Below are 27,639 nucleotides of genomic sequence, written 5' to 3'. Positions count from 1 at the left end.
TTAAGGCTATATTTTTGAGAATTCTTGAGAATGAAACTAAGAGCCTGAGTTTTGTTCCCACCTCTGCCACTAATGCTATGTGAGCAACCCAGTGGATCTTTGTTGTCGTCTTTTGTTTTTTAATTAATTAATTTTATTTTATTTAATTTTGGCTGCATTGGGTCTTCATTGCTGCACACAGGCTTTCTCTAGTTGTGGCGAGCGGGGGCTACTCTTCGTTGCGGTGCGCGGGCTTCTCATTGCGGTGGCTTCTCTTGTTGCGGAGCACGGGCTCTAGGTGTGTGGGCTCAGTAGTTGTGGCTCGCAGGCTCAGTAGTTGTGGCACATGGGCTTAGTTGCTCCACGGCATGTGGGATCTTCCCGGACGAGGGATCGAACCCATGTCCCCTGCTTTGGCAGGCAGATTTTTAACCACTGAGCCACCAGGGAAGTCCTGGTATCTTTATTTTTTTTAACTGAAGTATCACATCAGCAAGCATGTGTTGACAGCTTACTAGATACAAGGCTCTGTGTTAGTACCATGGGAAAGAAAGTCCTCAAGTTCAGGAAGTGGAATATCAGGCCAGGGTATAATGACACCAGTACACCATGATCATAATACAATGCCCAAAGGATGACAGTCAATCTGTGTTCCATGGGGGCTCAAAGAGCAGGAAAGATGCCTCCTAGCAGAGATGGCATTTGAAAGGACCTTGGAAGATCAGGAGGTCTTGAGAAGAAGAGCATGGTACTGAAGGCCAGGGAAGGCAGGGAGGGTGGACAGCAATGGGCACAGCATTCAAGGTGGAGGAACAGCATAAGAAAAGGCACAGAAGCAGAGAAATCTGGGAGTTGTTCAGGGCCGTGCTTACAACTGCTACTGATCTACAATGAGTTAAGTAGAGAAACTGAGAGTAAGCATTTTAAAAATTTATATAGTAATTTTCTGTTCAAACTAATACTTTTTTAAAAATTGAGCTTGTGTTTATGTCCTTTTATTTCATTTTTCATTTACTGTTAAACTCTTTTGCCTTTTACTATTGCAATCAATTGGAAATTTTTAAATTGGTCCTTCGCCACAAATAGTTTAAGAAGCACTGGGGTTCAGGGAATGTCAAGTCTCTAGCTCCATACAGTGTCGAATGTGAAGCAGAACTGGAAAAAGTAAGCTTGAAGTGGTATTTTGAGGCATATTGCAGGGGGTGGCTTTTTAAAGGTGATATAAGTCTATTGGTGGGCTCAGAGAAGGCAAGGAGACAGGAAAGTATGGGAGGAGGATCTGAAATATGTGAAATCTTCTGACTTCTAAGTGTTGGATCTAATTGTAATTTTGTAGTAGTTCAGATGAAACAAAACATATCTGAGGACCACGTGTGGGCCACTGGTTTGCAGTCTGACATAGGCAGATGGGGCTGAGTTACTCAGTTAAACAGGCAGCAGCAGAGGATCAGCGCTGCAGTCCCCTGGGTCCCAGAGGCCATGGAAGTGGAGTTCTGTCACTTAGATGGTGCAAGAGCAGTGAGATGTTCCAGAACAACTGAGGGCAGTACAGCACAGAGAACCTAGAGACTTGGCTGTGGGCATGAAGGGGGCCAGCAGTGACTTGTGCACCAACAACCAAAGACTGGGCAGAAATGAGAACATCCTGGGGTACTGGGGGTGGTCTGTGAGGGCACTGATCCACCACCCACTCCTTGGCATTTCTGAATGTCCCCCAAATTTAGGCATAACCCTTGGAAACGAGATCATAATGGACTCATCATAAGTTGACTGTGATTGACCTTCTACCACAAGTGGAAAGGAGGTTCAAGCAGAAATTTGGTTCACATTCGTGAACTGTTTTATTTCACTTTCTCCAGCAATGCTTGGATTGGACAGGCTGGCACCTACTTTATTTCCCATGAGCACTATCAAAGAAGCCCATGGTCAGAAGCAGATCTGTACTTTAAAAAAAAAAAAAAAAAAAAATCCCAGGGCTTCTCTGGTGGCGCAGTGGTTAAGAGTCCGCCTGCCAATGCAGGGGACACAGGTTCGGGCCCTGGTCCAGGAAGATCCCACATGCCGCGGAGCAACTAAGCCCGTGCACCACAACTACTGAGACTGCACTCTAGAGCCCGTGCTCCACAACAAGAGAAGCCACCGCAATGAGAAGCCCACACACCGCAACGAAGAGTAGCCCCCGCTCGCCGCCAACTAGAGAAAGCCTGCGCACAGCAAAGAAGACCCAACGGAGCCAAAAATAAATAAATAAAATTTATAAAAACAAACAAAAATCCCAAATACTTCCTGCCTGTGAGGAAAGAGTGTGGAAAAGGCAGCACTTTTAAAGACACACACTCTGCTGAACTCTGAAGACTAGGGCTGCCAGAAAGTTGGGTTCATTGGGGAAATAGCTCAAACCCTCATTAACAATCTAAATTATTTATTCCTGCATAGTCATTAGTGGGACCAGTGAGGTCAGGTCTCAGGTTCCAACACCACCATTGGGGAGATTTCGTGATGACAGCTGGAGAGGAAAGGATGAGAGAGAATGCCGGTCCTGGAGGCTAACACCCGTGCCCAGCATGGGATGTTAGGTACTGAACATGGAATTCCCAGGAGGCTGCTGCCGCTGCTCTCATTGGCCAAAGCTAAGTAAGAATGATGCAGCAAACATGAAAAATAAAGAGAAACAGTGTTCAAGTGGGGATGAGAGTGAAGAGCAAAACTTTTCCTCTATTATTAAGCCTCAATGTAGTAGCACATTTACCACATTTTCCAGGGAGCTTTTCAAAAGAAAAAGCTTTTCCTGAGCCGAGGAGAGGAATTGGGGCCTGCATCTCACTGGAAAATAGGAAAATCTGTTTGAATTAAGAGTCAAAATGGGAGAGCTGAGAAATATGTCTTGACTGACAGGGGCTGTATTTCTCCTTTTCTATCTAATGTGCTCTTGCTGTTTAGAATGTATTTTACTATAAAGGAGAAATTATCCAAATGTCTCTCCAGCTCTTCCAGCAATGCTGAGTAATAAACAGGAGTTATGAGGGTGAATAGTTTATAGGGATGACACTCCATCATCCATAAACATGGCTGAAAAGAGGGGAAAGGGTAATTTGCAATAGCTAATCCCCTCTCATATACATGAAAATATACCAGACAGCCTGCCCTGAAATTCGCCCCTGTTCCCTAATCATTGCAGCAGCCTCCTAACAGGCCTCCCAGTTTCTTATGCTTTACCAACTACCTTCTGTTCTCCACCCACCCAGCAGCCAGGAGGATCATAAAGCCCAAGTCGCAGCTTGTCACCCTCTGTTTAATACCATCAATGGCTTTCTTTTGCACTTAGAAGAAAATCCAGATTTCTTGGCCTCCAAGGCCCTGCTGACCTGTGTCAAAGATAAACAAAGCCAGACGCTAGTTAAAGTGACAAGGACAGATTTTAATCAGCAATACAGTTTGCAACAAGAAAGAGTCCACCATGAACGGAACTCAACCTGGATTTGCCAAGGAAGTGCAAGATTACAAAGCGCTAGTCAGTATAAGTGCAATTAGACTAGCTGTGTCTGTTGGTTGGCTACTATGGAAGTTAGGATACTATCTCCCAATAGAGACTGAGAGACAGAGGCCTTATCCTCAGGTCATGGCCAGAACAGACAGCAAATTTTTGGACAGCCTTGAGTTTTCTTAGGTAGATACTTTAAGCATGGGGGCGGGGGGCTAGGGTTATCTTAGGGATGTGGCCTTGAGCTGTTAGAAAATATGTTAGTGTTTGTTCAAGTCTTTATGGATCAAGCTTGAGACCTAGTCGAGGAGAGGGCTCTGAGGAGCCTGGCTCAAGGTAGGCTGAGAAGAGAATCTTTATCACCTGCCCTTTCCCTACCATCACTCCCTCTCCACTTAACACAAACATACCCACCACCCACCTTGCTCATGCCCTCCTCCACCCTGCCCTGTCTTCGGTTCCACAGTATCATGTCCTTCCTGCCAAAGAGATTTTTGGCTCATACTATTTTCTCTGCCTGTTTTCTCATTTGGACATCCAGTAATAGCTCATACTTTATGACTCAGCCCAAAGGTCACCACCTTCAAGAGACCTCTTCTGACTACCCTGTCTAAATCAGAGACCTTTCTGTTTGTCTCTATCTCCTTTGCCTTGTTGCTGTTTTCTGTCTCCCTGTTGGGCTACAAGTTCCATGATGATAAAGATCAAATCTGTCTTTATCATCAGTATATCTCAAGTATCTAGCATGGTACAGAACAGATGCTCAATAAATACCTGGTGAATGAATGAATGAATGAATGCTCTCCGCCCTCACCCAGGTCTGACTTCCTCCTAGATTGACCCACTGTGAGTTACTTGGGGTTTACCTGTCATTTGAGCACAGAATAGTTCTGCGAGACTTTGAAGTACAAGGTAGAGAATCTTGTGTTCCTGCACCAAAATAAAATTTTACATAAAATGTCCTCGTATCTGAGAGCCAGTGTAGGATTAGGGCAAGTCTGGAGGAGTTCCCCATCTCCCTTCTTTGCAGCCTGCAGGCTGAGCTCCAGTGCTGTGGTTTGCAGAGAGGAATCCTGGGAAGTCTGGCTCCAACGTGAAGCCTGCATTTGGAGCCCACTTGTCAGGACAATGCCCTTTACAAGATGATCAAAGGGCCTTTGAGAAACCTGACTTCCCAACACCATAGGGAGCCCTGTAGTGGCAGCCCCTGCCCAACTCCTAGTTTCCTGGAGAAAGACCAGTTCTCAGAAATTTGAAAAAAGGACGATTTAGCCAGTACTATGCTTAGTGAAATAAGTCAGACAGAGACAGACAAATATTGTATGATATTACTTAGATGTGGAATCTAAAAAAATAAACTAGTGAATATAACAAAACAGAAACAGACTCATAGAGAACAAACCAGTGGTTACCAGTGGGGAGAGGGAAGAAGGGAAAGGCAAGATAGGGGTAGGGGATTAAAAGGTACAAACTACTATGTATAAAATAAATAAGCTACAAGGATATAGTGTACATCACAGAGAATATAGCCTATATTAAATAATAGCTATAAATGTAGTATAATCTTTAAAAATTGTGAATCACTATGTCGTACATCTGAAACATATAATATTGTAGTTCAACTATACCTCAATAAAATAATAATAATTAAAAAATATTAGAGGGGGCTTCCCTGGTGGTGCAGTGGTTGAGAGTCCGCCTGCCGATGCAGGGGACACGGGTTCGTGCCCGGTCCGGGAGGATCCCACATGCCGCGGAGCGGCTGGGCCCGTGAGCCATGGCCTCTGAGCCTGCGTGTCCGGAGCCTGTGCTCCGCAACGGGAGAGGCCACAGCAGTGAGAGGCCCGTGTACCGCAAAAAAAAAAAAAAAAATTAGAAAAAAGGGAAATGACTAAGACTTTGTGGGTGATTCAGAGAGTTAGCAAATCTACCTGAGGGTTCACTGGGGTGCCGAGGAGAGGAAAGAGGGAATAACAGTGTCCACAGGAGATCTGGAAAGCAGATTATTTAAATTTATATGTTAATCTATGAGATCATAAGCTCTGCCTTATTCATTACCTGCTTTCAAGCATTCAGAATTGGCTCTTCTATAATGTTTAGGGGAAGCTTTGTCAAAATTCTGTCAACGCAAATGTTGATCTCCATTGCCCTGCTCCCAACCCTGCCTCTCCAAACCCTTTCCTCGCTGCCTTTTGGGACGTGACATATTCCTGGTTTTCTTTCTCCTTCCAACCATTTTTCTCATGAAAGTCACTTTTCTGTGACTTTCCCTCTTACTCCCACTTAACTATGAATACCGGGTTTTCCTAGGATGCAGTCACCAGCACCCTCTTTTCTTTCTGTGGTTTCTCAGGGAGCCCATCCTCACGGTTCAACTACAGCTTTATACTGACGGCTCCTCAGTTGACATCTCTAGCCTGGACCACTCACTCAAGCTCACTCCCGAATCTCAGGAGTGTTCACGGGTGTAAGCGAAGAAACATCATGATTCTCCCTCTGCCCTCTGAGTTCTTGGCTGAAACCCCTGTAACAACAACAACAACAAAAACAGGTTAACCAGAGAAAACCAATCCAGTTACTAACACGTGCAGCACGCATCATGCAGGAGAACCTAAACCAAAAGTAACTCAGAATGGCAGCTTAGAATTCCAGCTTACAGAGCATTTTCGACAGAGAACAGTACATTTGTAGAGAAATAACAGGACAGAGCAGTTTTAGTCTTCCAAGGGTAGCCAACTAAGGAGGGAAGATAAATACATGGGAGGAAACTAATGGAGGAAGGTTTGTTTGCAGATTTCTCTGTTGCATCTCTGGGCTGATGAGAGTCTACCTCTAGTAAAAGGAGAATTTATAACCTGCCTTTAGGCAAAAAAAAGGGGAGCTTTTTCTGGGTTTGTTGCTTCTCAATTGCCTTCAGCTCAAAATAATTTTTATGTCACAGAGGTACACCTATTTGGCAGTGACATATTCTGGTTTCCTTCACATTTACATCAACCATCACCTCAAACTCAGTAGGTCCTGAACTTGATTCCTCATGTTCCCCAGCTGGGTCATTTGTACCAATGCTCCTGCTTCTATGCCTGCATCCACCATTCTTCAATTCTCTGATGTGTGACATTCCCGAGGTCACCTTTAAGCCATCCCCAGCTTATCCCATGCTGAGTCCCACCAGCTCTGGATTGTTTCTTTTGACTCTCTCTGGCCTCTGTCCTCATGTTAAGACTATTTCAATCATAAGTGACAAAACCCTAACCCAACCTGGATCAAGCACCCAAAGGAATTTATGGGCTCACATATCTGAAAAGCAAGACATTTTCAGGAATTGTCTTTTTCTACCTCTTGGCTCTGTTTTCTTTGTGTTGCTTTCATTGTCAGGCAAGCTTTTCTCCTGAGTATCAAGTATGGAAGGTGAATCCTCCATGCTCCCTGTATAGGACTAAGGAAACTCCTATTCATTCCTATTCCATTTCTACCATTAAAATTGAGATTCACTGGCCTGCTTTTTAATTTTAACATTAAATCATGAAATTCCAGAGCCTGACCTAAAAAAAAAAAGGTGCAAGTCTTCATAATTAACAGAAGAGTCTCAGAAAGAGATGAAGGAGATTTTCTCTCCCAAGGAAGAATAAAGACCTCTCTGCATTTACATCTTGTCAAAAAAGATCTGATTTAATGGGGCATTAAATTGACAGCATTCATTAGAATATCAAACTTGTCTTTCTATGTGATAGAGACTTATTACCAACTTATTCTGTTGTCTTCGGAAGAATAATTTGAACAAAGGGGTCTAGTAAAAACTGCTAAGACTTTAAAAAAATGTTGCAAGTTGTGAAAATAACCTCAAAGAGCAACCTGTATCTCTGATTTGTTGTCTGACTTGATAATGCGTTGGCCTGGTAATAATGTTGACATTGCCTCCTCTGCATTTCTGAAACCATATGAACTCTTGCAAATATTCTAGGCTCTGTGAGCCATGTGTCTCTGTCATAGCCATTCAGCTCTACGCTTATAGCACCAGAGCAGTCAGTAAGCAAATGGGTGTGGCTGTGTTCCAATACCACTTTATTTAGGGACACAAAATTTGAATTTCATATAATTGTCATGTGTCCTGAAATATTCTTTTGATTTTTCAATTATTTAAAAATATATAAACCTTCCCCATCTCTCGTTTACACTGAGTACTAGAACTGTCTTTCCCCATTTATTCATGTGGCTAACTCCCTTACCTCCTTACATCTCTACATTTACCTTCTCAATGAGGCCTAACCTGACCATCCTGTTGAAAACTGCAAGCTGCATCGTTTCCCACTGCCTCCACTGTCCCCACCTCCCCTCCTATTCCTCTTACCTTATGACTTTCCCATAGGACTTACTGCCTTCTAAAATATGAAATAATTTACTTATTTATAATTATATTGCTCATCTTCCCTTGCCAGATGGCAAGCTCTCCGAGGGCAGAGGTTTTCTGTGTAAAAGTTCACAGGTGCATCCAAAATGCCTAGAAGACTGGCTGGCACACAGACAATATTGAACAACTTTGTTGAATAATTAAACAGATGGATTAATGACCTATCAACCCCCTGCTCAACTACTAGATTGGAGTTCAGGTCATCTGATAATAAAAGTCGACTTCCCCTTCTTTTTTTTTTTTTTTTTTTTTTTGCGGTATGCGGGCCTCTCACTGTTGGTGGCCTCTCCTGTTGCAGGGCACAGGCTCAGCGGCCATGGCTCACGGGCCCAGCCACTCTGCGGCATGTGGGATCCTCCCAGACCGGGGCACGAACTCGTGTCCCCTGCATCGGCAGGCGGACTCTCAACTACTGCGCCACCAGGGAAGCCCCTACTTCCCCTTCTTGACGTAAATACATAGAGGGCTCGATCTTCAGAAATGGAATTGTCTAAGATTCACTTCTTGTTGGACACTTCATTCAAGGTAGGCCAAATGCAGGAAAAAAAGACAAAATGGTTTGTAAATAAAAAAGAAGTTGAATGCTTATAATCTGCTATACGTCTTTTCCAAAATTAGCTTTAACCCCTGCTCGAGTCTGGGGGTCCCTGCAGCCTTCTCTGTGTCTGAATCCTCTTCCAATCTTCTCACACCTGGTGGTGATGACCAGAGTTTCAAGTGGCTGATAACTTTGGGCCTGAAATAGACATGGTTAAGAGCAAACAGCTTAGTTTTTTGCACTAAAGAGTCAATTCCAGAAAATAAAATTGAAAAGCTGCTTTCCCCCACTTTTTACCTTAGTGTGGCATGAAAGGTCTTTCTTGATCGGGTCCTTGCCTCTGTCCAAGTCTCATCAGCTGTCATTCTCTCCTACCCTCCAGCTCCTATAAGCTCTAGCCCCTCCGGGCCGTGCTGCTGCTCACTCCTTCCCTTTGTACATCCTCTTCCCTCAAAACAAGTTACCCTTTTGACTGCAAAAGAGTGTGTCTGTGTGTCTGTTTATTGCTTGTTTTCCCTCAAGGGCCTTTTAAACTTCATGAAAGTAGAAGCTTGGTCTGTCTTGCTCACTGTTGTCTCTCCAGTGTCTGAAAGCAGATGGGACTGGATCTGAAAGGGTGTTAAATAAAAGTTTTGATTATTACTAGAAGGCAACGAGGACCCACTAAAAGATTCTAAGCATTAAACTGTTATGGACAGGTTTTTGTTTTAGAAAATAAGTATCATTGCTGCGTGGGGGAAAGGATTGGAGAAGGCAAGACTGGACCTAAGAAATCAGACAATTAGAGTAAGCAAAAAATGATGAGGGCCTGATTTGAGGCAGCATCAGTGGGGTTGGGAGAAGATGAGGGATTTGAGAGAGACATGAGAGAGAACAGCAGAAATCAATAAACTAGTGGATGTTGTAACTTCAGTAAGAGGGAGTAAAGGATAAGTCCAGGTTTCTGGCTTCAAGATTCTGGCTGCTGGTGATGTCTGGAACTCTCACACAGTATTACAGTTATGTTTACCTGTGGGTCACTCCCAACGAGTCATAAAGGGACCTTGCTAAAAGTCTTTGCATTAGCAGTGTTAGAAGAGCATCTATTATGTAGGAGGCATATAATAATTAAATGAATGAATGAATACACTGAAAATAGTAAACAGTTTGCATGATCAAGACGGCGAGGAAAGCAAGAGGTAACTGGCTTCTCGGTTGCTTTCTGCCTATTGTACAACTAGGAGGCTGACAATAAAGTTTATTTGAGCGTCGACGTGCCCCGACGTGGCCCCGCCTTCGCAGCCGGAGCCGCGATTGGTGGGCATTGGCAGGCGGCGGCCGTCCCTAAGCTACGATTGGCTAAGGCCGCCGTCATTTCGGAGCGCCCGGCGCCCGCCCGCCCTCTCGCCGCGTCGCCGGTGTCTGTGCCGCCCGCTCCTCCGCGCCTCTCTTCTCCCGGCCGCAGCCTGGGGGACCGGAGCGAGCAGCGGGCACCATGTTCCGACGCAAGCTGACGGCCCTCGACTACCACAACCCTGCCGGCTTCAACTGCAAAGGTGAGGAGGCGGTCCTGGGCCCGCCGCGCGTCAGTGATTCCCCCCCCCCCCCCCGCTTCCTCGCCGCCGGGCCGCCGTTCTCTCAGCGCCGGCACCTGGGCTCCCCACCCGGACCGTCCGCGGCCTTGTCTCCCCTGGACTCCTCTCCTCCCGGCCGCCAAGCACCTCTGCTTTCCGCCTTCCTTCCCCGGCTTCAGAGCCCCGCCACCCGCTCTTGCCTCGGCATCAGCACTTTCTGCACTTGCTGAACTCCAGACCCCACGCCCACCCCCCCTCGCCCGCACCCTCAGCGCTCTAGAGGGAAAGTCTTCGCTTTTTGACGTAGCCCTTCAGCCCCGTGGCTTCCGGGTGATTGGGCGATACCTTGAGCACCTGTTGGGGGCCAGCAGAGTGGTGGAATCCGAGGAAGATGCTGAGTAACTTGAAGACTCGTTCATTGCCCCTTGGGAACTAAGGGGTGGGGTGGGGGCAGTGGGAGCCCATCCGGCAGTTTGAGCTCGAGATAGAACGAAGTCCAGTACTGACAGTGTCGGGGCAAGCGCGTATAGGAACGAGCTAATGACAGTGTGCGAGTCGTGCAAAAAAAGTTAATAGCAGACGAGCGGGGCGGTTGAATTGTAAATACAAAGGTATTTGGTAATTCACAGCATTAAAATTGTAAGAAGTATTAACATTGCTCCCCACTGCTACTCACCTACTACCCACTATTCATTTTCTTCCAGAGTTCTTGGCCTGTGGTAGACTAATAAGTTTGAAAGTGATCAAGCACACCCTGGGATGTTCAGACCATTGTATAAGTCTCAAGACTTCATAAGGGAGGCCTGAATTTGAATTCAAGCTTGAATTTTGTAATTGAAAATAATTTCCAAGCAGGATAGCAGAGTTTTGTTGATCTGTAGAAGCATGTCAATTTATAGAAACTTGTTTTTCTGCTTTGCCTTTTATGTAAGAAAAAAGGTTCAGTGGTAGTAGAGCTTAGATCTGAATTTGAATCTTTGAGCCTCAGGCTTTTTCACTGGTAAAATAGGGATATTACCTACCTCGAAATGGTGTGGGAGGATTAAATGAAACAACATCTGTACTTTTTCATGAATGCGTTTAATGTGCCATAACAGTAAAAGACAATGGGAGTCAGTATCTTCTTTCTGTTTGCCATTTAATTTCTTGTACGTTATGATTGCTGTAAATTTAACCTGGCCCAGTCCTTCCTCCTCTTCCCCATAGGAACTGGAATAATAACTGACACTTAAATAGCAAAACTGTGTGCTAGACACTGTTTTGATCGTTAAATATTTTATTTAATCTTCATAACAACCCTATGAGGTAAGTCTTACTATTACTCCCCATTTTGTAACTCAAGAATCTGAGGCCTGGAAAATTTAGGTAATTAGCCCAATTTCACACAACCACTAAATGTCTGGAGTCAATTTGAATTCAGGCCAGGATATGAACATAAGTCAATCCAAAGTCTGCACTTTCAACTCCTGCTTCAAGCAGCTCAAGTAACTTATAATTTTGGAGTTAAAAAAAAAAATTCCACAAGACTGTTTGTGAAGGAAGTGTTTTACCTGCTACCTAGTGCTTCTCGTGATTTATATGGTGTTTTTATTGCAGATGAAACAGAATTTAGAAACTTTATTGTTTGGCTCGAAGACCAGAAAATCAGACACTACAAGATTGAAGACAGAGGTAATTTAAGAAACATTCACAGCAGTGACTGGCCCAAGTTCTTTGAAAAGGTAATGAATTAGAAAGTAAAATAAAACGTACAGAGAGCTTGTCTAAAAATTATATGAAGACAGGCAAGCTTAAAATTACTGTGTTCTTTTAAAATAAATAACACTAATAATGATCAGTGTTAGAAAAGCTAGACTTCAGGAATTTTACTTTTTTCTTACCATGTTTTTTGGTTTTTAAAGCAGATTATATTATCTCTTCCTACCAAACATTCAGTATTAGATAGAAATAGTATGGTGAATCATTAGGCATGAGGGTGGAGGGGAGTATAGAGTAGGCTGAGGAGAGAGGAAAGCTCATGTGCCATAAAGAGTTTGAACTTGACCCAACTGGGGAGCTACCACAGTTTTAGGTGATATGACTGGACTAGTCTTCCCACTCCTCACCTTTCCCAACCAATCCCTGCTTACTCGAAACTGTCAGCTTTAAGCTTATGTAGCTGGAGAGGAGGCGCTTATCCCCAGTACTTAGATGTGTGCCTGACATACAGTAGAGAGACCTGTTTGTTTCATGAATTTATATATTTGTGTGTGTTTATTTGTTTACATGTATGTGTATGTATGTAAATGAATGATATATGAATATTCATTTCTGCATTTTCTCTATAGCAAAACTTACTCTGTATTCACATCTTTTAGGGCCCTATACCTGACTAGCCCGCTGCCCATTGAAAACTAACTTTATAGACTGTTAACTAATAAAGGTAATGGCACAAGTAGACACTCAAAAAAAAGGGAAGAAATAGTTTTGTCCAGAAACACTGAGACTTCTTAAATAAACAGTGACACATATTCTCTAAATAGTAAAAATGGCAAAAATCAGAATTTTTACATTACATTAAAAATATAGCAGAGATACAGTTAGAGTATTATATTAAAATAAGACGTTATTGACACGCTTGAAAACTAAGATTATGTCTTGTTTTTGCTTATTTTTAACATACACAGTTGTCCCTTGTTATGTACAATAGAAATAATCCTGAAAAGATCTGCGTGTGTTATCTTATTTTTGTGGCTGGAATAACTTTCCTGTTGACCTAGTTTAATTTTAGTAATGTTTTTGCAGAAAACAGAGTTGTTTTCAAATTAGAATAAAAATTACATTTTACAGTATCATTATTTACATTAAACATTTTTATTAGCTCTATTACTTTGACGAGCTCTCTTCCTTTAAGAATATGAAAAGTAATGGTCACTTCGGCAGCACATATACTAAAATTGGAGCAACAATATAGAGAGGATTAGCATGGTCACTGCACAAGGATGACACGCAAATTCGTGAAGTGTTCCATATTTTTAATTGAGTTATTTGTAGTGAGGTGGATGGACCTAGAGGCTATCATACAGAGTGAAGTAGGTCAGAAAGGGAAAAACAAATACCATATGCTAACACATATATATGGAATCTAAAAAAAAAAAAAAAAACAGGTTCTGATGAACCTAGGGGCAGGACAGGAGTAAAGACGCAGATGTAGAGAATGGACTTGAGGACCCGAGGAGGGGGAAGGGGAAGCTGGGACGAAGTGAGAGAGTAGCGTTGACATATATACACTACTAGATGTAAAACAGATAGCTAGTGGGAAGCAGCTGCATAGCACAGGGAGATCAGCTCAGTGCTTTGTGACCACCTAGAGGGGTGGGATAGGGAGGGTGGGAGGGAGATGCAAGAGGGAGGGGATATGGGGATATATGTATACGTATAGCTGATTCACTTTGTTGTACAGCAGAAACTAAAACAACATTGTAAAGCAGTTATACTCCAATAAAAATGTTAAATAAAAGAATATGAAAAGTGACTAAATTTTCATTTACTGGTGTTTAGCTCCCTAAGTTTCTAGTTTTATGAATTAGAGGATTGTGTAAGTTACATACTGCCTCTGACAATGGGCAAGTTTATTAACCATTCTGTGGCTCAATACTGTTATCAATAAATGGGGATAACAGTGGTATCTATCTCATAGGAGTGGTATGTATTGTTATTGAAATATACCTATGTACCTTTTCACAGAGGTGCCTGGACCATATCAAGTGCTATATGTTTATTAATTTCCCTGCCTCTACTACTATTATTGCTACTACTGGATTATTTTCCTTTGCCCTTCAAGAGTATTTTTGAAATTTTTGATAGGCTTCTTAAGACTTTGAAATACATTGTTAGGATTTTATATTTCTTATATTACATCTACGATGGCCTGCTCACGTGTACAAGACAATACAGAGTTCCACATGTGGAAGGGTACTGAAGAATATGAAAAACTTTCTGATGAAAAACACCCAGAATTGACAGTAAAGTAGTATAACCTAAAGATAAATATATTGGAACTTACACAGATATTATCTTTCAAGGTGGTTTCTTTGGAATGATGATGTCATTGCCTAAAGTATATTTGGAACTTCTTTTGGAAATACTTTTAGATCAGGAGACATCTTTTGAATATCCTTAATATTGACAGTTTTTTAATACTTCGAACATGGATTTGCTTTTTGCATCATGACTAAATCTTGTGAATGAGGTGCTTTTTTTTTAAAGCAGAGGAATAAAATTTTTGATTAGAAAATAAGTGACGGCTAAAAAGTGCTGATTCATTAATTATCCCGCAAAGAATTTCCAAAAAGGAGTTCCAGAAGTTTTGAGTAATGTCATTGTTGGTGGAATTAGATTTTAAGTTCCTAAGAGACTTAGTTTAAGGACATACTCATTTGAATATGCAGCTTCTGACATTTATTCAAAACGCTTGTATGTCACATGGCTTACTCTATTCAGAAGCATTTCCACGATATGAAAGCTAAGGTTTAGATAATAATTGGTTTTGTTTTGTTTGGGGTTTTTGGTATATCCTCCTTTTTAATTAAAGTCCTTTTTATTTACCTGCTCTATGTGTATTGAGACCTAGAATCAGAAAGTTTAGATTCAGCTCCCCGATTTAAGTCGTATAGCTGTCAGCAAGTGCTGACCTCTAGGCTTCGGTTTTCTCATCTACAAAATGAAGTTATTCTGCATCTAGGCAGTGGTGCCCTATCTGGAATCTGCAAAAGTAAAAATTTCAAAAAGCATGATGGGCCTACTTCATTTTTTTTCCCTGAGTGGTACACTTAAGTGTTTCCTTCCTTTGGGTTATATAATTGCATCAAAGGTTTAGTAATGTAAATGTTATAAGAAATTCTTAGAGATCCAAACCAAGGTCTCTTTCAACTCTACCATTTTTTTATTTTGTGACTTTATAGTAATAATGAAACCAGACTTTTTATTCCCCTTACAGTATCTCAGAGATGTTAACTGTCCTTTCAAGATTCAAGATCGACCAGAAGCAATCGACTGGCTTCTTGGTTTAGCTGTTAGACTTGAATATGGAGATAATGGTATGTTTTGTGGGGAATGTCTGTTTTAAAGAGAGAGAGGAAAGGTGGGAAAGGAGTGTAAAAATGTAGGGAACTTGCCAGTTTATCTTACATTGTTTTACTTTTGGTTCATTTTAAGTTTTGTACATCCTCATCTCACTTTACAGCATCTGTTTAAAAATTTACTTTTTGTAATTATTCTTCTGTATCCAGCTCCCAAATGGTCTAGGAAAGAATTTTCTTTTCTAAAATTAGAGCGTCTCCTTACTCTCATAAGATATTAAAAGCACTGGTTTCCATTGGTATTTAGATTTTTCTTTTAGAATTTGAAGGCGATGTCTTCTGAAGAAGAAGGCTAATTGAATGTCTTCTCACAATGTCACATTACTTTGGTGAATTTGCCATCTTTCAGTCTGTACCTTAGCCTTTCAAGTTCACTTGTTGCTGCTGTCCCAGAATTGATAGGATTTCAAGTGTTGGTTGCAGCAGGTAATTTCACAAGAGACTGAAATATACATCTAATGCAAATTTGCACTATAGGCCAAAATATATTTATTATTATTGTTTAATGTTATTTTATTACAGATACTTGTATCATTGGAAGGTTTTGAATGTTAGTACCTATAGTAAAAATAGTTTTCCAATAAACTGTTTTCTCTCAGGCCATTTCAGTTTGAAAGGCCTGCTAACATCTGAATGTAAGATCTGATTATCTTACTTTACCTCCATCCCCTGCATTTATGTTGTTCTCTTTCATGGGACTGTCAGTTCCAGTCCTCTTAATGATTTACGTTTGAAGCCTTTTTAATGTCTTTGGCCTCTCCCTTTTCCTCTTATTCTGTTCCATCCTTTTTTCCCTTGTCGTATCTTTCCTTCTCCATCCTCACTGCTGTCGCCCTAATTCAAGCTCTTGCCACTTTTTCCTGAGATTATTGGAATGTCTTTCATACTAGTCTCCCATCTATGTCACCCTCTAGTCTCATCCACATGGCCCACCAAGCTAATTTTTTGAAACATAAATGTTTTAGAATGCTACACTTTGTTTCCAAACGATAGTTCCTTTTACGTATTCAGAAACCATTGCTTTCCCATTTAACCCTATAGCTTTTTAAGTCATTCGCCACTTTCCATTTTGCTTATGTCTTACTTGCGCCACTAAATTGTAAGCTGATACTCAGCTTTGTTTCCTACATGGTACCTCTATTAGTTTCCTGTTGCTGCTGTAACAAATTACCACAAACTCAGTGACTTAAAAGACTGTTTATTATCTTACAGTTTTGGAGGTCAGAAGTCCAACATCTGTATTAGGACTGAAGTCAATTTGTCGACTGGGTTGGTTCCTTTTGGAGGCTCTAGGGGAAGATCCGTTTCTTTGTCTTTTCCATCTTCTAGAGGCTGCCTGCATTCTGTGACTCTGGCCCCTTTATCTTCAAATCTAGCAGAATATCATCTTCTAAACTCTGTGATTCTGCTCTCATTGTCACATCTTCTCTGACTGACCTTCCTGCCTCCCTCTTATAAGGATGCTTTGGTTACATTGGGCGCACCTAGGTAATCCAGGATAACCCCTATACCCCCAATTTCAAGGTCCTTAATTTAATCACATCCACAAAGTCCCTTTTGCCATGTAAGACACCATATTCATAAGTTCCAGGGATTAGAATATGGACATTTTTTTGCGGGGGAGGGAGCAGTCATGATTCTCTCTGCCACAGTACCTGAGTTTCTTGTGTACAGTAGATGTGCTTATCAACCATAAATGCTTGGTAAATTCAATATATGAATGTCTATACATACTGGTGTGGAGCATCAGCCAGCTGTTTTTTTTGCTGGTTCTTCAAACTTAAGTTTCAGATGCCTTATGGCAGAAATCTTAAGGAAAACTCAAAGACTTTTTCTTTACTATGGAGCCTTTAGCAAAATATGCCTGTTCTGGTCTGAGTTGGTAGGAACTCTGTTAGTTAATTTGCAACAAAGTATTCTCCAGCTTTTCAAGTGTTTTTCAGCTATTCCCACGTAAAATTATAGTCACATCTCAATTTATTTCTATTTTACCCTTATTTAGTCCATTTGTCCCATTTTTATAATACTTCAACTTAGGTTACCTAGGTTGTACCAAGAACAGTAGATGCCATATGATTGTGTATCCTTGTAGTTGACTGTATTACTGTTAAGTACAGTTACTTCTCAGTGATAAGCATGGTCTTCTTTAATGTATTAAAAAAAACTGAGTTTGCATGAGAAACACTGCCCCTTATCGGTAGGAGGCACTGCTGTGCTTTTATGGTTTACATTAATAAGTTACATTCTTCTTGACTTTTAAGTTATTTAAAATTTTTATTCTTATTTGATAAAACCATTGTGAATTTTTATTGTTTGTGCCTTAATGTTTTTTAAAGCCTTTTGCTAGCTTGTCAATTAAGGTGATTAAAATCTGACTTAAATTCTTTTAACTCTTTTGACATAATTTTAGATTTACAGAAAGATTGCAAGAATAGTAAAAATAATTTTTCCATACTCAGATTCTGCAGATATTAACAGTTTACTTCATTTGCCTTATCCTTCTCTCTCTATATATATACATACTCCTAATTTTTTCTAAACCATTTGACACTAAGTTGTAAATGATTTCTCTTTTACCCTTATGTGCATTTCCTAAAAAAAGTCATTGTCTTACATAGCTACAGTACATTTATCAAAATCGGAAATTAACTTTAATTCTTTACTGTTATCTGTATGTGAGATTCACATTTCATCATTTGTCTCAATGTTCCTTATGGCAAAAACAAGCAAACAAAAACCTCCAGAGCAGTCCTGGATCATGTGTTACATTTATTCTCCTTAGTCTCTTTAGTCTCCTACAGTCTGGAATAGTTACTCAGTCGTCATGCTTCAGGACACTGACATTTATTTTGTAGAATGTCCTTCAGTTTGAGTGAGTCTGATGTTTCCTCATGATTAGATTCAGGGTTTGTAGTTTTGTTGAGAGTAACACAGAAGTGATGTTGTGTTCTTTTAAGTGCATCATATCAGGAGGCATGTGTTGGTGATATGCCTGAATACTGGTCATGTTATTCTGATCACTTGGTTAAGCTTTCTTCAGTGTAAAAATTACACATCTTGTGGAGAGAGATTGGATGATTTCTATATGCTTCTCCTCTTCAAACCTTAGCTTTAGTATACATTTGATGATTTTTGCCTGAGTCAATTATTATGTTGATTATGATGACTAGAAGGTGTTTTTCTAATTCCATCATTCCTCTACATTTATTTTTTGTCTTTCCACTATAAGGAAGAGCTTTCCCTTCTCACCAGTTTATGTTTGTTTGTTTATTCAGATCAGTGTAGATATGTGGATTCTTATTTTACTCAGTGGGTCTTAATCCTTTTTTGTCATTGTGTATTTTGATGTTTACATTGTTCCAGGTTTGGCCAGTAGCTCCTTTAAGCTAACTCCTGTCTGATTTAAATTTTAATCCTTTTATTTTCCCTTAGCAAATCATATAAGCACTATAGCCAAAGATGGCATTTTGGGCCTTAAGTTTGGTGAATTACTATTAAATATTTTTATTTGTAAAGTCTTTTAAAATATTATTTAGTATTTTTCAGGTAAGAGTAATAAAATCTTCTTTTGGAATTCTGCATTTTAAGTCTCCATAAAATAAGTTTAGGTTTGCATATGATGGTATAGTTGAAGTGATTTTTTTTTTTTTTTTTCTTTTTGCGGTATGCGGGCCTCTCACTGCTGTGGCCTCTCCCATTGCGGAGCACAGGCTCCGGATGCGCAGGCCCAGCGGCCATGGCTCATGGGCCCAGCCACTCCACGACATGTGGGATCCTCCCGGACCAGGGCACGAACCTGTGTCCCCTGCATCGGCAGGCGGACTCTCAGCCACTGTGCCACCAGGGAAGCCCTGAAGTGATTTTTTTTAGAAAGCAAGGTTTTTGGTTTTGTATACAGCATTCACAGAATTTGCGAAGAAACTTCTTAGTGTGTTTGTATTTAACCTCACGTGACCTATACTTACCCTTCTCCCATTCTTCTACCCCTACCAAGTTTGACAGGAAGCTGAAAAGCAGACTTTCTCTTCTAAAATTTAGGTAGTTTTTGAAATGTTTTGCTTTAAGAAATGTTAATGAAAAGATATTTGTGTCTGATAATCATTTCAGCTTAATTAAAAAGCTAGTCACATTGTCTTCTAGTAGATTTTTTATTATAGCATTTTTTTTTTGAATGCTTGGGTTGTCTTATGCTTATAACCAGTTTGGCTCAGTTAAATTCAGTAAATAAGCAACGTTTGTTTTACCTTAAGTTGAAGCTCTGCAAATTGTATTTTTGCCTATTTTTACAGCTGAAAAATACAAGGACTTGGTACCTGATAATACAAAAAACGCTGACAATGCAGCTAAAAATGCAGAGCCATTGATCAATTTGGATGGTAAGTTTATAAATGCATAAAAATGATCATCAACATTTTTGGTTTCTTAAATGTTTTTTACTTCCTAGAATGAAGTCTGGGTTTATTTGGTTGTAGTAGATTAAGAGTGTTTCATGCAGACAACATTTGTGTTGATATTTTATTCTCTGTGCTGTTTTTTCCTGTCAGTTATAGTGTGCTTTCTCGCTCCTCTTGTAGCTGAATATCTGAAACTGAAAATGCTCTTCTTTCATCTGCTCATAGTAACTTGGGGGTTTTGATTTTATTTAATCATGGTGGTGATTGTTTGCCTTCCTGGGTGCAGAAAATATTTTTTCTAATCTAATGACAGTATGAGACAAGTGTTAAAATTTTTCATTGTTTTAAGTCCCAGATGTCTTTAAGTAATTCTTTCTCCTTTTAAAAGTATTAAGATTCTAATTACTTAGATTATAATATGTTAAATATTCTTTCACTGACTGACTGTGACCTGTAATTTATGAGTTACCCTTAATGAATTAATAAGCTGCTTGGATGCTCTAGAGCTGCTGCTTGGAGAAAAGGTTTTGGGAAAACTGTCCATTGAAGGGAATCTGTGTATTAAAATTAATAGCTTTGGGAAGAAAGGTTAATTAATAGTGTTACATAAATGGGCCTTGCAGAGAAAGTTACAGAACAAACCTCATGTGAGTTAATTTAGTCATTTATTGGATTGTTCACTTTGGTTGATTAGTAGGAAAACCATTGATCTCATCAGTTTACCTGATTTACCCCATACTGCTTTTGTCAGCAGCAATTTTAGAAATTAAAGAGATTTGTTGTTACTAGAAAATAAATTTTTTTTTAAGTTTATATGTTTACATATACGTTTGTAATTACATGCTTGCAGAGCTGTAAGTTTCCATTTTTAATCTTTTATAGTAAATAATCCTGATTTTAAGGCTGGTGTAATGGCTTTGGCTAACCTTCTTCAGATTCAGCGTCATGACGATTACCTGGTAATGCTTAAGGTCAGCTTCATTTCTTGATTCTTGACAAAAACTCTGTATATAATTTTAAAAACTTCATTTTCTAAAAATAACTGTGTTTGATATTTAAATCTATGGTAGAATGAGGAAAATGTTGGAGGAATGTGGGACATAAAGCAGATTTCTTGAATTCATTGGTTTTAGCTTACCTAACAACTAATATCAAAGAGTGTTTACTGTGTGCCTGCCACTGTGCACAGATGACTCATTCAATCCTCCCAACATTCCTAGAGGTGGATGCTAGTGTCTTTTTAAAATATGTATATGAAGAAACTGAGACTTAAAGATAATAGATAAATAATGTTCAAGCTGACATAGAAAATGATAGTCAGGATTTTAATCTAGGCACTGGACCTTATGCTCCATTCTTTTCTTTTTTGGCCACATGGCATCTGGGATCTTAGTTCCCTGACCAGGGATCGAACCCACACCCCCTGCATTGGAAGCAGAGTCCTAACCACTGGACCGCCAAGGACGTCCTGGTCCATTTATTTTCCTATATCACCCCACTTCTGTTTAATCAGTCCTTTTAAATATTCATGGTCTGTATTCATTAAGATTGTGGAAAATGCCAAACTTGTAATGGTGAATTTGGTCAAAAACATACCCCCAAATCTCTTTGAGGAATGAATGTTTCTGTCCTCCAAGCCCCCCATCCTAGATAGGCCACTCAGTTCATACCTTACAGCAGGGAACCTGATGGCCTAAAAGAGGCCTCTTATTTCTCGGTGGAAAAATATACTCATGCTTCAGAAGATTTATGTTGAGTAATTTTGATAGTCTAGTGGGGGGAAGGGGAGGGGCAGGGGACTGGTACTACCAGACTTGGAAGTTATTTTAAAAATTATTATTGATTTTATGAGAAATTAAAGAGCTTTAAATTACTTTAAACTGCTTTGCAGGAAATTGAATAATTTCACTCTACCCACAAGAGATCATAATTTATTCTCCTTTTTAGAATTGTATTTATTAAATGACAGTTGTAATATGGGAATACTGTTCTATTCCTAGATTATTATAATTCTCTATACTGAATCTGAGTGTTAACTCAGATTTTCTCAACTCAGATTGGACGCCAAGAGACAAAAGTTGTTTTTAGTGAAATTTAGCTCTTTCAAAGGCTTGTTCCTTACTCAGGCAATTATAGAAATTGCTTTGGAACAGTTCTACGGTGGTTATGTCAGCTTTAATCATAAACTGAGTGAGAGGAGAACAGACAATGCTAGCATATTTGGGGTGCTAAAGTACAATATAAGTCAGTTATAATCAAAAGCTTTATAAAATTCTAATCCTAGCATGTTTGTCCTTTTGAGTTATTTTAAGAAGCATTCAAACAATACATGACAATATGGAAAACATCCATATTGCAGCTGTGAGAATCAATACATTAACTGGCAGCTGGACTGTGTAAAATACATTTGCAGTTACTGTTAGATTGGTTTAATTCTTTTTCATATGTAGCATTTGGTTTGTTTTTATTAAAAATAATTTTCACACTTATCTTGGTTGCAACTGTCATCCACTAATTAAAATTCCATTAAAAAATCTTACTTTTTATGTGTGAGCAGGTGTGTGTATGCATTTGTGTCTGCAGTGGTAAAATGCCTTGCTAATGAAAAAAATGTGTCCTTTGAAAGATCTGAAAACATTTTACTGTAATCAAGTGAAGAAAGCAGGGACAGTGTGTATGATATGCTACGCTTTGTATCAAAGGTGCATATGTGTGTGTGTGTGTGTGTGTGTGTGTGCGCGCGCGCACGCACGTGCACTTGCATATATCCCTGAGTGTGCTTGTAATTTGATAGAGGCCTTGTGAGTATACACAAGGATCTGGTAGCAATAATTGTTTTCTGAAAGTATGGCTGAAGCTTGGGTAGAAAGGAGACATACTTTTTCGCCATGTATCCTTCTTTATTTAAAAAAAAATTTTAGCACACACAAATTACTTATTCAAAAAACGTAATTGTAACGAACATCATTCCACATTATTAAATATTAGAAGTGAAAACTTTCATTACAGTAGCTATTTTTTTGATTTTTAATTTGCTGGGGAGTTTGTTAATGAATTAGGTATTTCTAATTTCATCAAATTGGGCATCCTTATTCTGTAGTCTCAGAGAAGAAAAGATAACAGACAGCCTATAAAAAGTAAAAATACTATTTTGGGATTTTTTAGGCAATTCGCATTTTGGTCCAGGAGCGCCTGACACAGGATGCAGTTGCTAAAGCAAATCAAACGAAAGAGGTATGCTGTTTTTTTAATTTAAATAAATTTTAAATTAATTATTACTGAAAGTTTCTTTTGGTTGTCACAAGTTTGAACTTTACCTGAGAATGCTTAAGATATCAATTCTGTGTTAGAACTGCCCAGAGAAAGAATAGCTTACTTCAGTGGGATTGAATTTGATTCTGAAGCAAACTGTATCCAGTATTTTTTTTTTTTTTTTGTGGTACGTGGGCCTCTCACTGTTGTGGCCTCTCCTGTTGCGGAGCACAGGCTCCGGATGCGCAGGCTCAGCGGCCATGGCTCACGGGCCCAGCCGCTCCGCAGCATGTGGGATCGTCCTGGACTGGAGCACGAACCCATGTCCCCTGCATCGGCAGGCGGGCTCTCAACCACTGCGCCACCCGGGAAGCCCTATCCAGTCATCTCTGAGTGAAAAGTGAACTTCATGTTTATCTCACTTCATTACTTTTAAGAAGCCTCCAATAGCATATCCACAGTCTACCAGTTCAAAACCACCGCATGTGCCCAGTTAAAGTTTATTTCAAAGAACTTAACACTTGTGAAATTTACTGGGTTACTTTGACTAACTGCTAGAAAACAGGACACACCTTCTCTTTTTTAGTAATTCATTTTCTTTTCTATTTAAGTCTTTATCTTCACACTTTTGTTTCTTCAGAGAAATCTCAGTTTATTCTATTTCCTAGCATAAATCATAAAAATGTAGCTTGTTAATAAATCTAGGATATTTTTAGATGAACTGTCCTAGAAACCCAAATGCCCCTGAAGTCCTCTTGACTATGGGTCAGTACAGAGAATGTCCTCAGGGGTTAGCAGCTGCAGGTGTCTGATAATGCCCCTTCCTGCTACACAGATGAAGGTCTTGGGTACAGTCCACATTCTGGACCCTGGTCCTTCTATTGTGTCTCCCTCACCCTCCAATTCCCCAATTGTCCTCTGATCCCATCTTTATCGAAGCCCAACAGTATTAAGGTTATTAATGCCGGGGCAGTGTAGTCTCCTCTGAAAGACAGTTTCTTTTAAAGTTTCTTATTGGCTTATTAATTATGTATGAATCAGGCCACTGGAAATTGGATTAAAGATCAGCTTATTTCACCCACACTATAGAACAGACAGTAAATTGTTCTGGCATAATAAAATCATTCATCATTCAGCAAAATTATGCCTTTGGTTTGGAAGGCAGTGCAAATAAGGCCATAGCCAAATCTCTTTGCTCTTGTTTGCAAAGTAAAATTCAGCTTATTTTCAATGCTCCAAATAAATCTGAACTTTAATGTCATCTCAAAAGATACTATGCTGGGCTTCCGTCGTGGCGCAGTGGTTGAGAGTCCGCCTGCCGATGCTAGGGGACATGGGTTCTTGCCCCGGTCCGGGAAGATCCCACATGCCACGGAGCGGCTGGGCCCGTGAGCCATGGCCGCTGAGCCTGCGCGTCCAGAGCCTGTGCTCCGCAACGGGAGAGGCCACAACAGTGAGAGGCCCGCGTTCCGCAAAAAAAATAAAAAAGATACTATGCTATAATAATACAGTGGAAGAGTTCTATAGTTGAGTGTTCTTGTTTGCAATCGTTCATAACTAGCATTTGGGGCGTGTGGTCATCTTCAGGGGTGCCTGTTCCTAGGTGGTCTGTTGGCAGATGAAGGGAGAACAGAAACTCTGGTACCAGACTGACACAGAAAGCTACTCAAGTACAATTCTACTCTAGTTTTTTGCTAACAGAATTTTCATACCCATTTGTTTCTTCATGTGTATAATGTATTACTAGTGATTTTAAAGCATTTTGAGTCTGGGTAGATTTGCATTAATAATTAGGCAAGAAGTGAGTAGTGACAGCTTAGCATTTGTACTGTTGAAAGTATAGTGACTTTTTTTAAAACTGGTGATGATTTTATACAGTATAATCAGCAGAAAGTCTAGACTGCCTGTCCTCGTTTTTATTTGATAGTTATTGTGAACTTTATACAGGTTGGCGCCACCATAGTCACCATCTCTGGTATATCTATGCAGGTGCTGACTGGTTAGCTAAATGGTTTAGATTCTGTTCATTTTCCTAGATGACTTCAAAGTAACTTTTAAATGAACTGTTGAAAGTTAATATAATCTGGTAAACATCATGCTTGCAGAAAAAAGCTATGTATATTTTAGATTTGTTCAATTCATAAAGGCAAATTAATGTGCTCCGAAGTAAACTTGCTTGAGGAAATTCATCTTAAAAGTAGTCCTGGGCTTCCCTGGTGGCGCAGTGGTTGAGAGTCCGCCTGCCGATGCAGGGGACACAGGTTCATGCCCTGGTCTGGGAAGATCCCACATGCCGCGGAGCGGCTGGGCCCATGAGCCATGGCCGCTGGGCCTGTGCTCCGCAACGGGAAAGGCCCCAACAGTGAGAGGCCCGCGTTACCACACACACACACAAAAATAGTCCTATTTGCCTGGTACACTGCTGCTTACTATAACTGAAACAGTGGCAGCCCTGCTCAACCTTCCTTCCATAGCAGTAGTGACAGCACTTCTGCAAAAAAGAGCTATTCTTTCATATGTCTGGTCTTAAAGGATTGGATGTGTTATGGGACTAGCTGCCGACTACATGTAAAGGCCATTCTTTCCTAACTAGTTGTAGTAGGAAAAACCTAACTCATAAAAAGGCAAATTTTAAAGAGAAAATTCTCAGGCACCTTGCCACTGCAGCTAAAAGGGTTAAAATAATAGCTAGCTGCTTTTCAATTTGAGGTGAGAAAATGTGAACGAATAACTATACGGTCTGATTTTTGTCCTTTTTTTCCTAAAGGGCTTGCCTGTTGCTTTAGACAAGCATATTCTTGGTTTTGACACAGGAGGTAAGTACGTGATTTTGTTTTAATTCAAACTGTTTTTAGAGACTTACTGAATATTTGGGGGAAATGAGTGAATATATGCAAACGTTATTGATTAATGCAGTGTTTCTTATGAAACAGATGCAGTTCTTAATGAAGCTGCTCAAATTCTGCGACTGCTGCATATAGAAGAGCTCAGAGAGCTACAGACAAAGATTAATGAAGCCATAGTAGCCGTTCAGGCGATTATTGCCGATCCAAAGACAGACCACAGACTGGGGAAAGTTGGAAGATGAACATTTTAGGATTTCAGCTTCTCACCTACTTAGTACAGTTGGGAACCATGTACGCTTTGGCATGTGTTTGGAAATGTCATGTCTTCAAGGGAAGAATTCCAGAAAATTGACTATGTTCTACAGGTATTTACCATCACTGCATTTTCTTTAATAAATTTGGGAAGGTGATTTTTTTGTTCTTTGACCATGTGTTATGTTTATGTATTTGTATAATTAATTAATTAATCTGCTTCCTCCCTTGTGGTTTAGGTACATGCCACCCCCCCTAACTTCATTATACATATAGACAATACAGATCGTTAAGTCATAGGAAAACTTAAAATATTTTATTGGAGTAATCTAGAAAATTTGAGAACTGTTACATCTTTAATATTTATATATAAATGTAATTTCTGTGGGTAATTCTATAGAGGGACTTACAGGATCAGAAAATACAAACTGAAACATTGTAGCACCTTTTAATATAAATAGAAATGCACTTATGCAGAGGTAAAAAAAAAAAATCTTAGAATAAGTTGGCTCTTTCCCATCAGTTCTGCATAGCCTTCTCTACATCAAGGTTTATGATCTTTAGGATCATATTTTTATACTGATCACATGTACTTTAATTTCTTGGCCAGGAAGAATCTGTAGCAATAGTCAGATTTAGGGTCTTAACGTGCTCTAACTGGTTCTTAGTTCAATTAATTTGGCCTTTTAAATATGACATAAATGTTTATTAAAAGTTGCTTTAATAAGCAACAATTAAAATTGTTACCTTTTTAAACTTGAAATAACTTTTGTTTTTAAAAATACAGTAGTAAAGATTGAGGTATAAACTTTTCACAAAATATACTTAGTCTTTTTGCACTGAAAATGTTCATATGTCCAGAACTTCTAATGGCCAATTGCTTTTTCACTTTCTTCACCTTTGTCCGCAGTAAATGTTCTTTAGGGTCCTGATTCCGATTGTAAACTCCCAAGTCCTTTATAATACCATAGTTACTTTCTTCCTGTGGAGGGAGGGGACAGCATGTGAGTATTTTATATCCAGTTTGCCACAGCAAGTCTTTTAAAGAGGAAATATCCTAATAGACCTTTTTTTGTGTGTATAGTTAAGCTAGGTAGACTTAAGGTAGTAGAATGGTCACCCCTATGTGTTGGCCATTAGCTTTTCTAGGTCAGAGTGGCTCTCACCAGTGGCAGCAGCAGGCCAAGTGTGGTCAGTTACCAGATCTCTCTTTCTCTACCTGGCTGATCCAAAGGAGCCACCTGAGCATGTCCGTTTACCTGTTGGGCAGTAGGGGTAGACTGCAGTTATCCCGTAGAGATGAGATCGCTGCTCTGGGAGATACTCATCAGTAAACTGGCCACTGTCTCTATTTACTGATATAACACCATCCCTGGTAACAGAAAGGAAGAGTGAATTCATAGGATTTAAGGTTGGATAGAAAAAGCCAGTTTATCAGGAAGAGAAATCTCTGCCAGACTTCTAGAATACATTTTTAAAAGTCAATTTAAATCACATAACTAAGTTAGATACCTCATGGTACCATTTAAAGGTAGTCTTTTATTCTCTGAAGATCAGATTCAGAGTAATGTGCTTCCTTTTTGGATAGTTTATTACCAAATAGCTCTGCCCTTTTTAAGCTGCATGTGAGCAATACCATTAAATTTCTGGGTGCCGTAAAAGTATGCTTTTAAAAGCAGTAACACTTGAATGATGTTAATCTCTCTGCTAATGAAGAGAGAATGAAATGAAAACTTCAGCAGGAGGGCTTAATAACTAAAGTTGCTTACTAACATTTGGTACAAGTGGTGTGTCCTCCAAAACTGGACAAGCCTGA

General features: G+C 39.9%; 2 protein-coding genes across 2 annotated transcripts in view; one reads left to right on the top strand and one right to left on the bottom strand.

The window, feature by feature from the left end:
• The first annotated feature begins 9,801 nt into the window (after nucleotides 1-9,801).
• On the top strand, nucleotides 9,802-25,981 carry RTRAF (RNA transcription, translation and transport factor). The gene is made up of 8 exons (XM_082851781.1): nucleotides 9,802-9,941; nucleotides 11,556-11,680; nucleotides 14,938-15,037; nucleotides 19,369-19,455; nucleotides 20,356-20,444; nucleotides 22,639-22,707; nucleotides 25,493-25,541; nucleotides 25,659-25,981. The coding sequence occupies exons 1-8, from the start codon at nucleotides 9,881-9,883 to the stop codon at nucleotides 25,811-25,813; spliced, it is 735 nt and encodes a 244-aa protein (XP_082707907.1). The 5' UTR covers nucleotides 9,802-9,880; the 3' UTR covers nucleotides 25,814-25,981.
• A 1,057-nt stretch (nucleotides 25,982-27,038) lies between these two features.
• The window catches only part of NID2 (nidogen 2), a gene marked incomplete at its 3' end in the record, with an annotated part of 77,752 nt that continues 77,151 nt past the window's right edge, over nucleotides 27,039-27,639 (bottom strand). Inside the window, exon 20 of the mRNA XM_082836980.1 lies at nucleotides 27,039-27,195. Within this exon, the coding sequence (XP_082693106.1) occupies nucleotides 27,039-27,195 (157 nt within the window). The remainder of the gene's footprint in view (nucleotides 27,196-27,639) is intronic.

This window comes from Leucopleurus acutus (genome assembly GCF_964270905.1).
Source record: "Leucopleurus acutus genome assembly, chromosome: 1".
NCBI classification, from domain to species: Eukaryota; Metazoa; Chordata; class Mammalia; order Artiodactyla; family Delphinidae; genus Leucopleurus; species Leucopleurus acutus.
This window is presented reverse-complemented; position numbering and strand designations above follow the sequence as displayed.

Bases quoted from the DNA above. Each gene is read 5' to 3' on its own strand.
- RTRAF (XM_082851781.1), top strand. From the start codon at position 9,881: ATGTTCCGACGCAAGCTGACGGCCCTCGACTACCACAACCCTGCCGGC. The intron at 9,942-11,555 runs GTGAGGAGGCGG...TTTTTATTGCAG, and splicing joins TGCCGGCTTCAACTGCAAAG to ATGAAACAGAATTTAGAAAC. The intron at 19,456-20,355 runs GTAAGTTTATAA...AATCTTTTATAG, and splicing joins GCCATTGATCAATTTGGATG to TAAATAATCCTGATTTTAAG.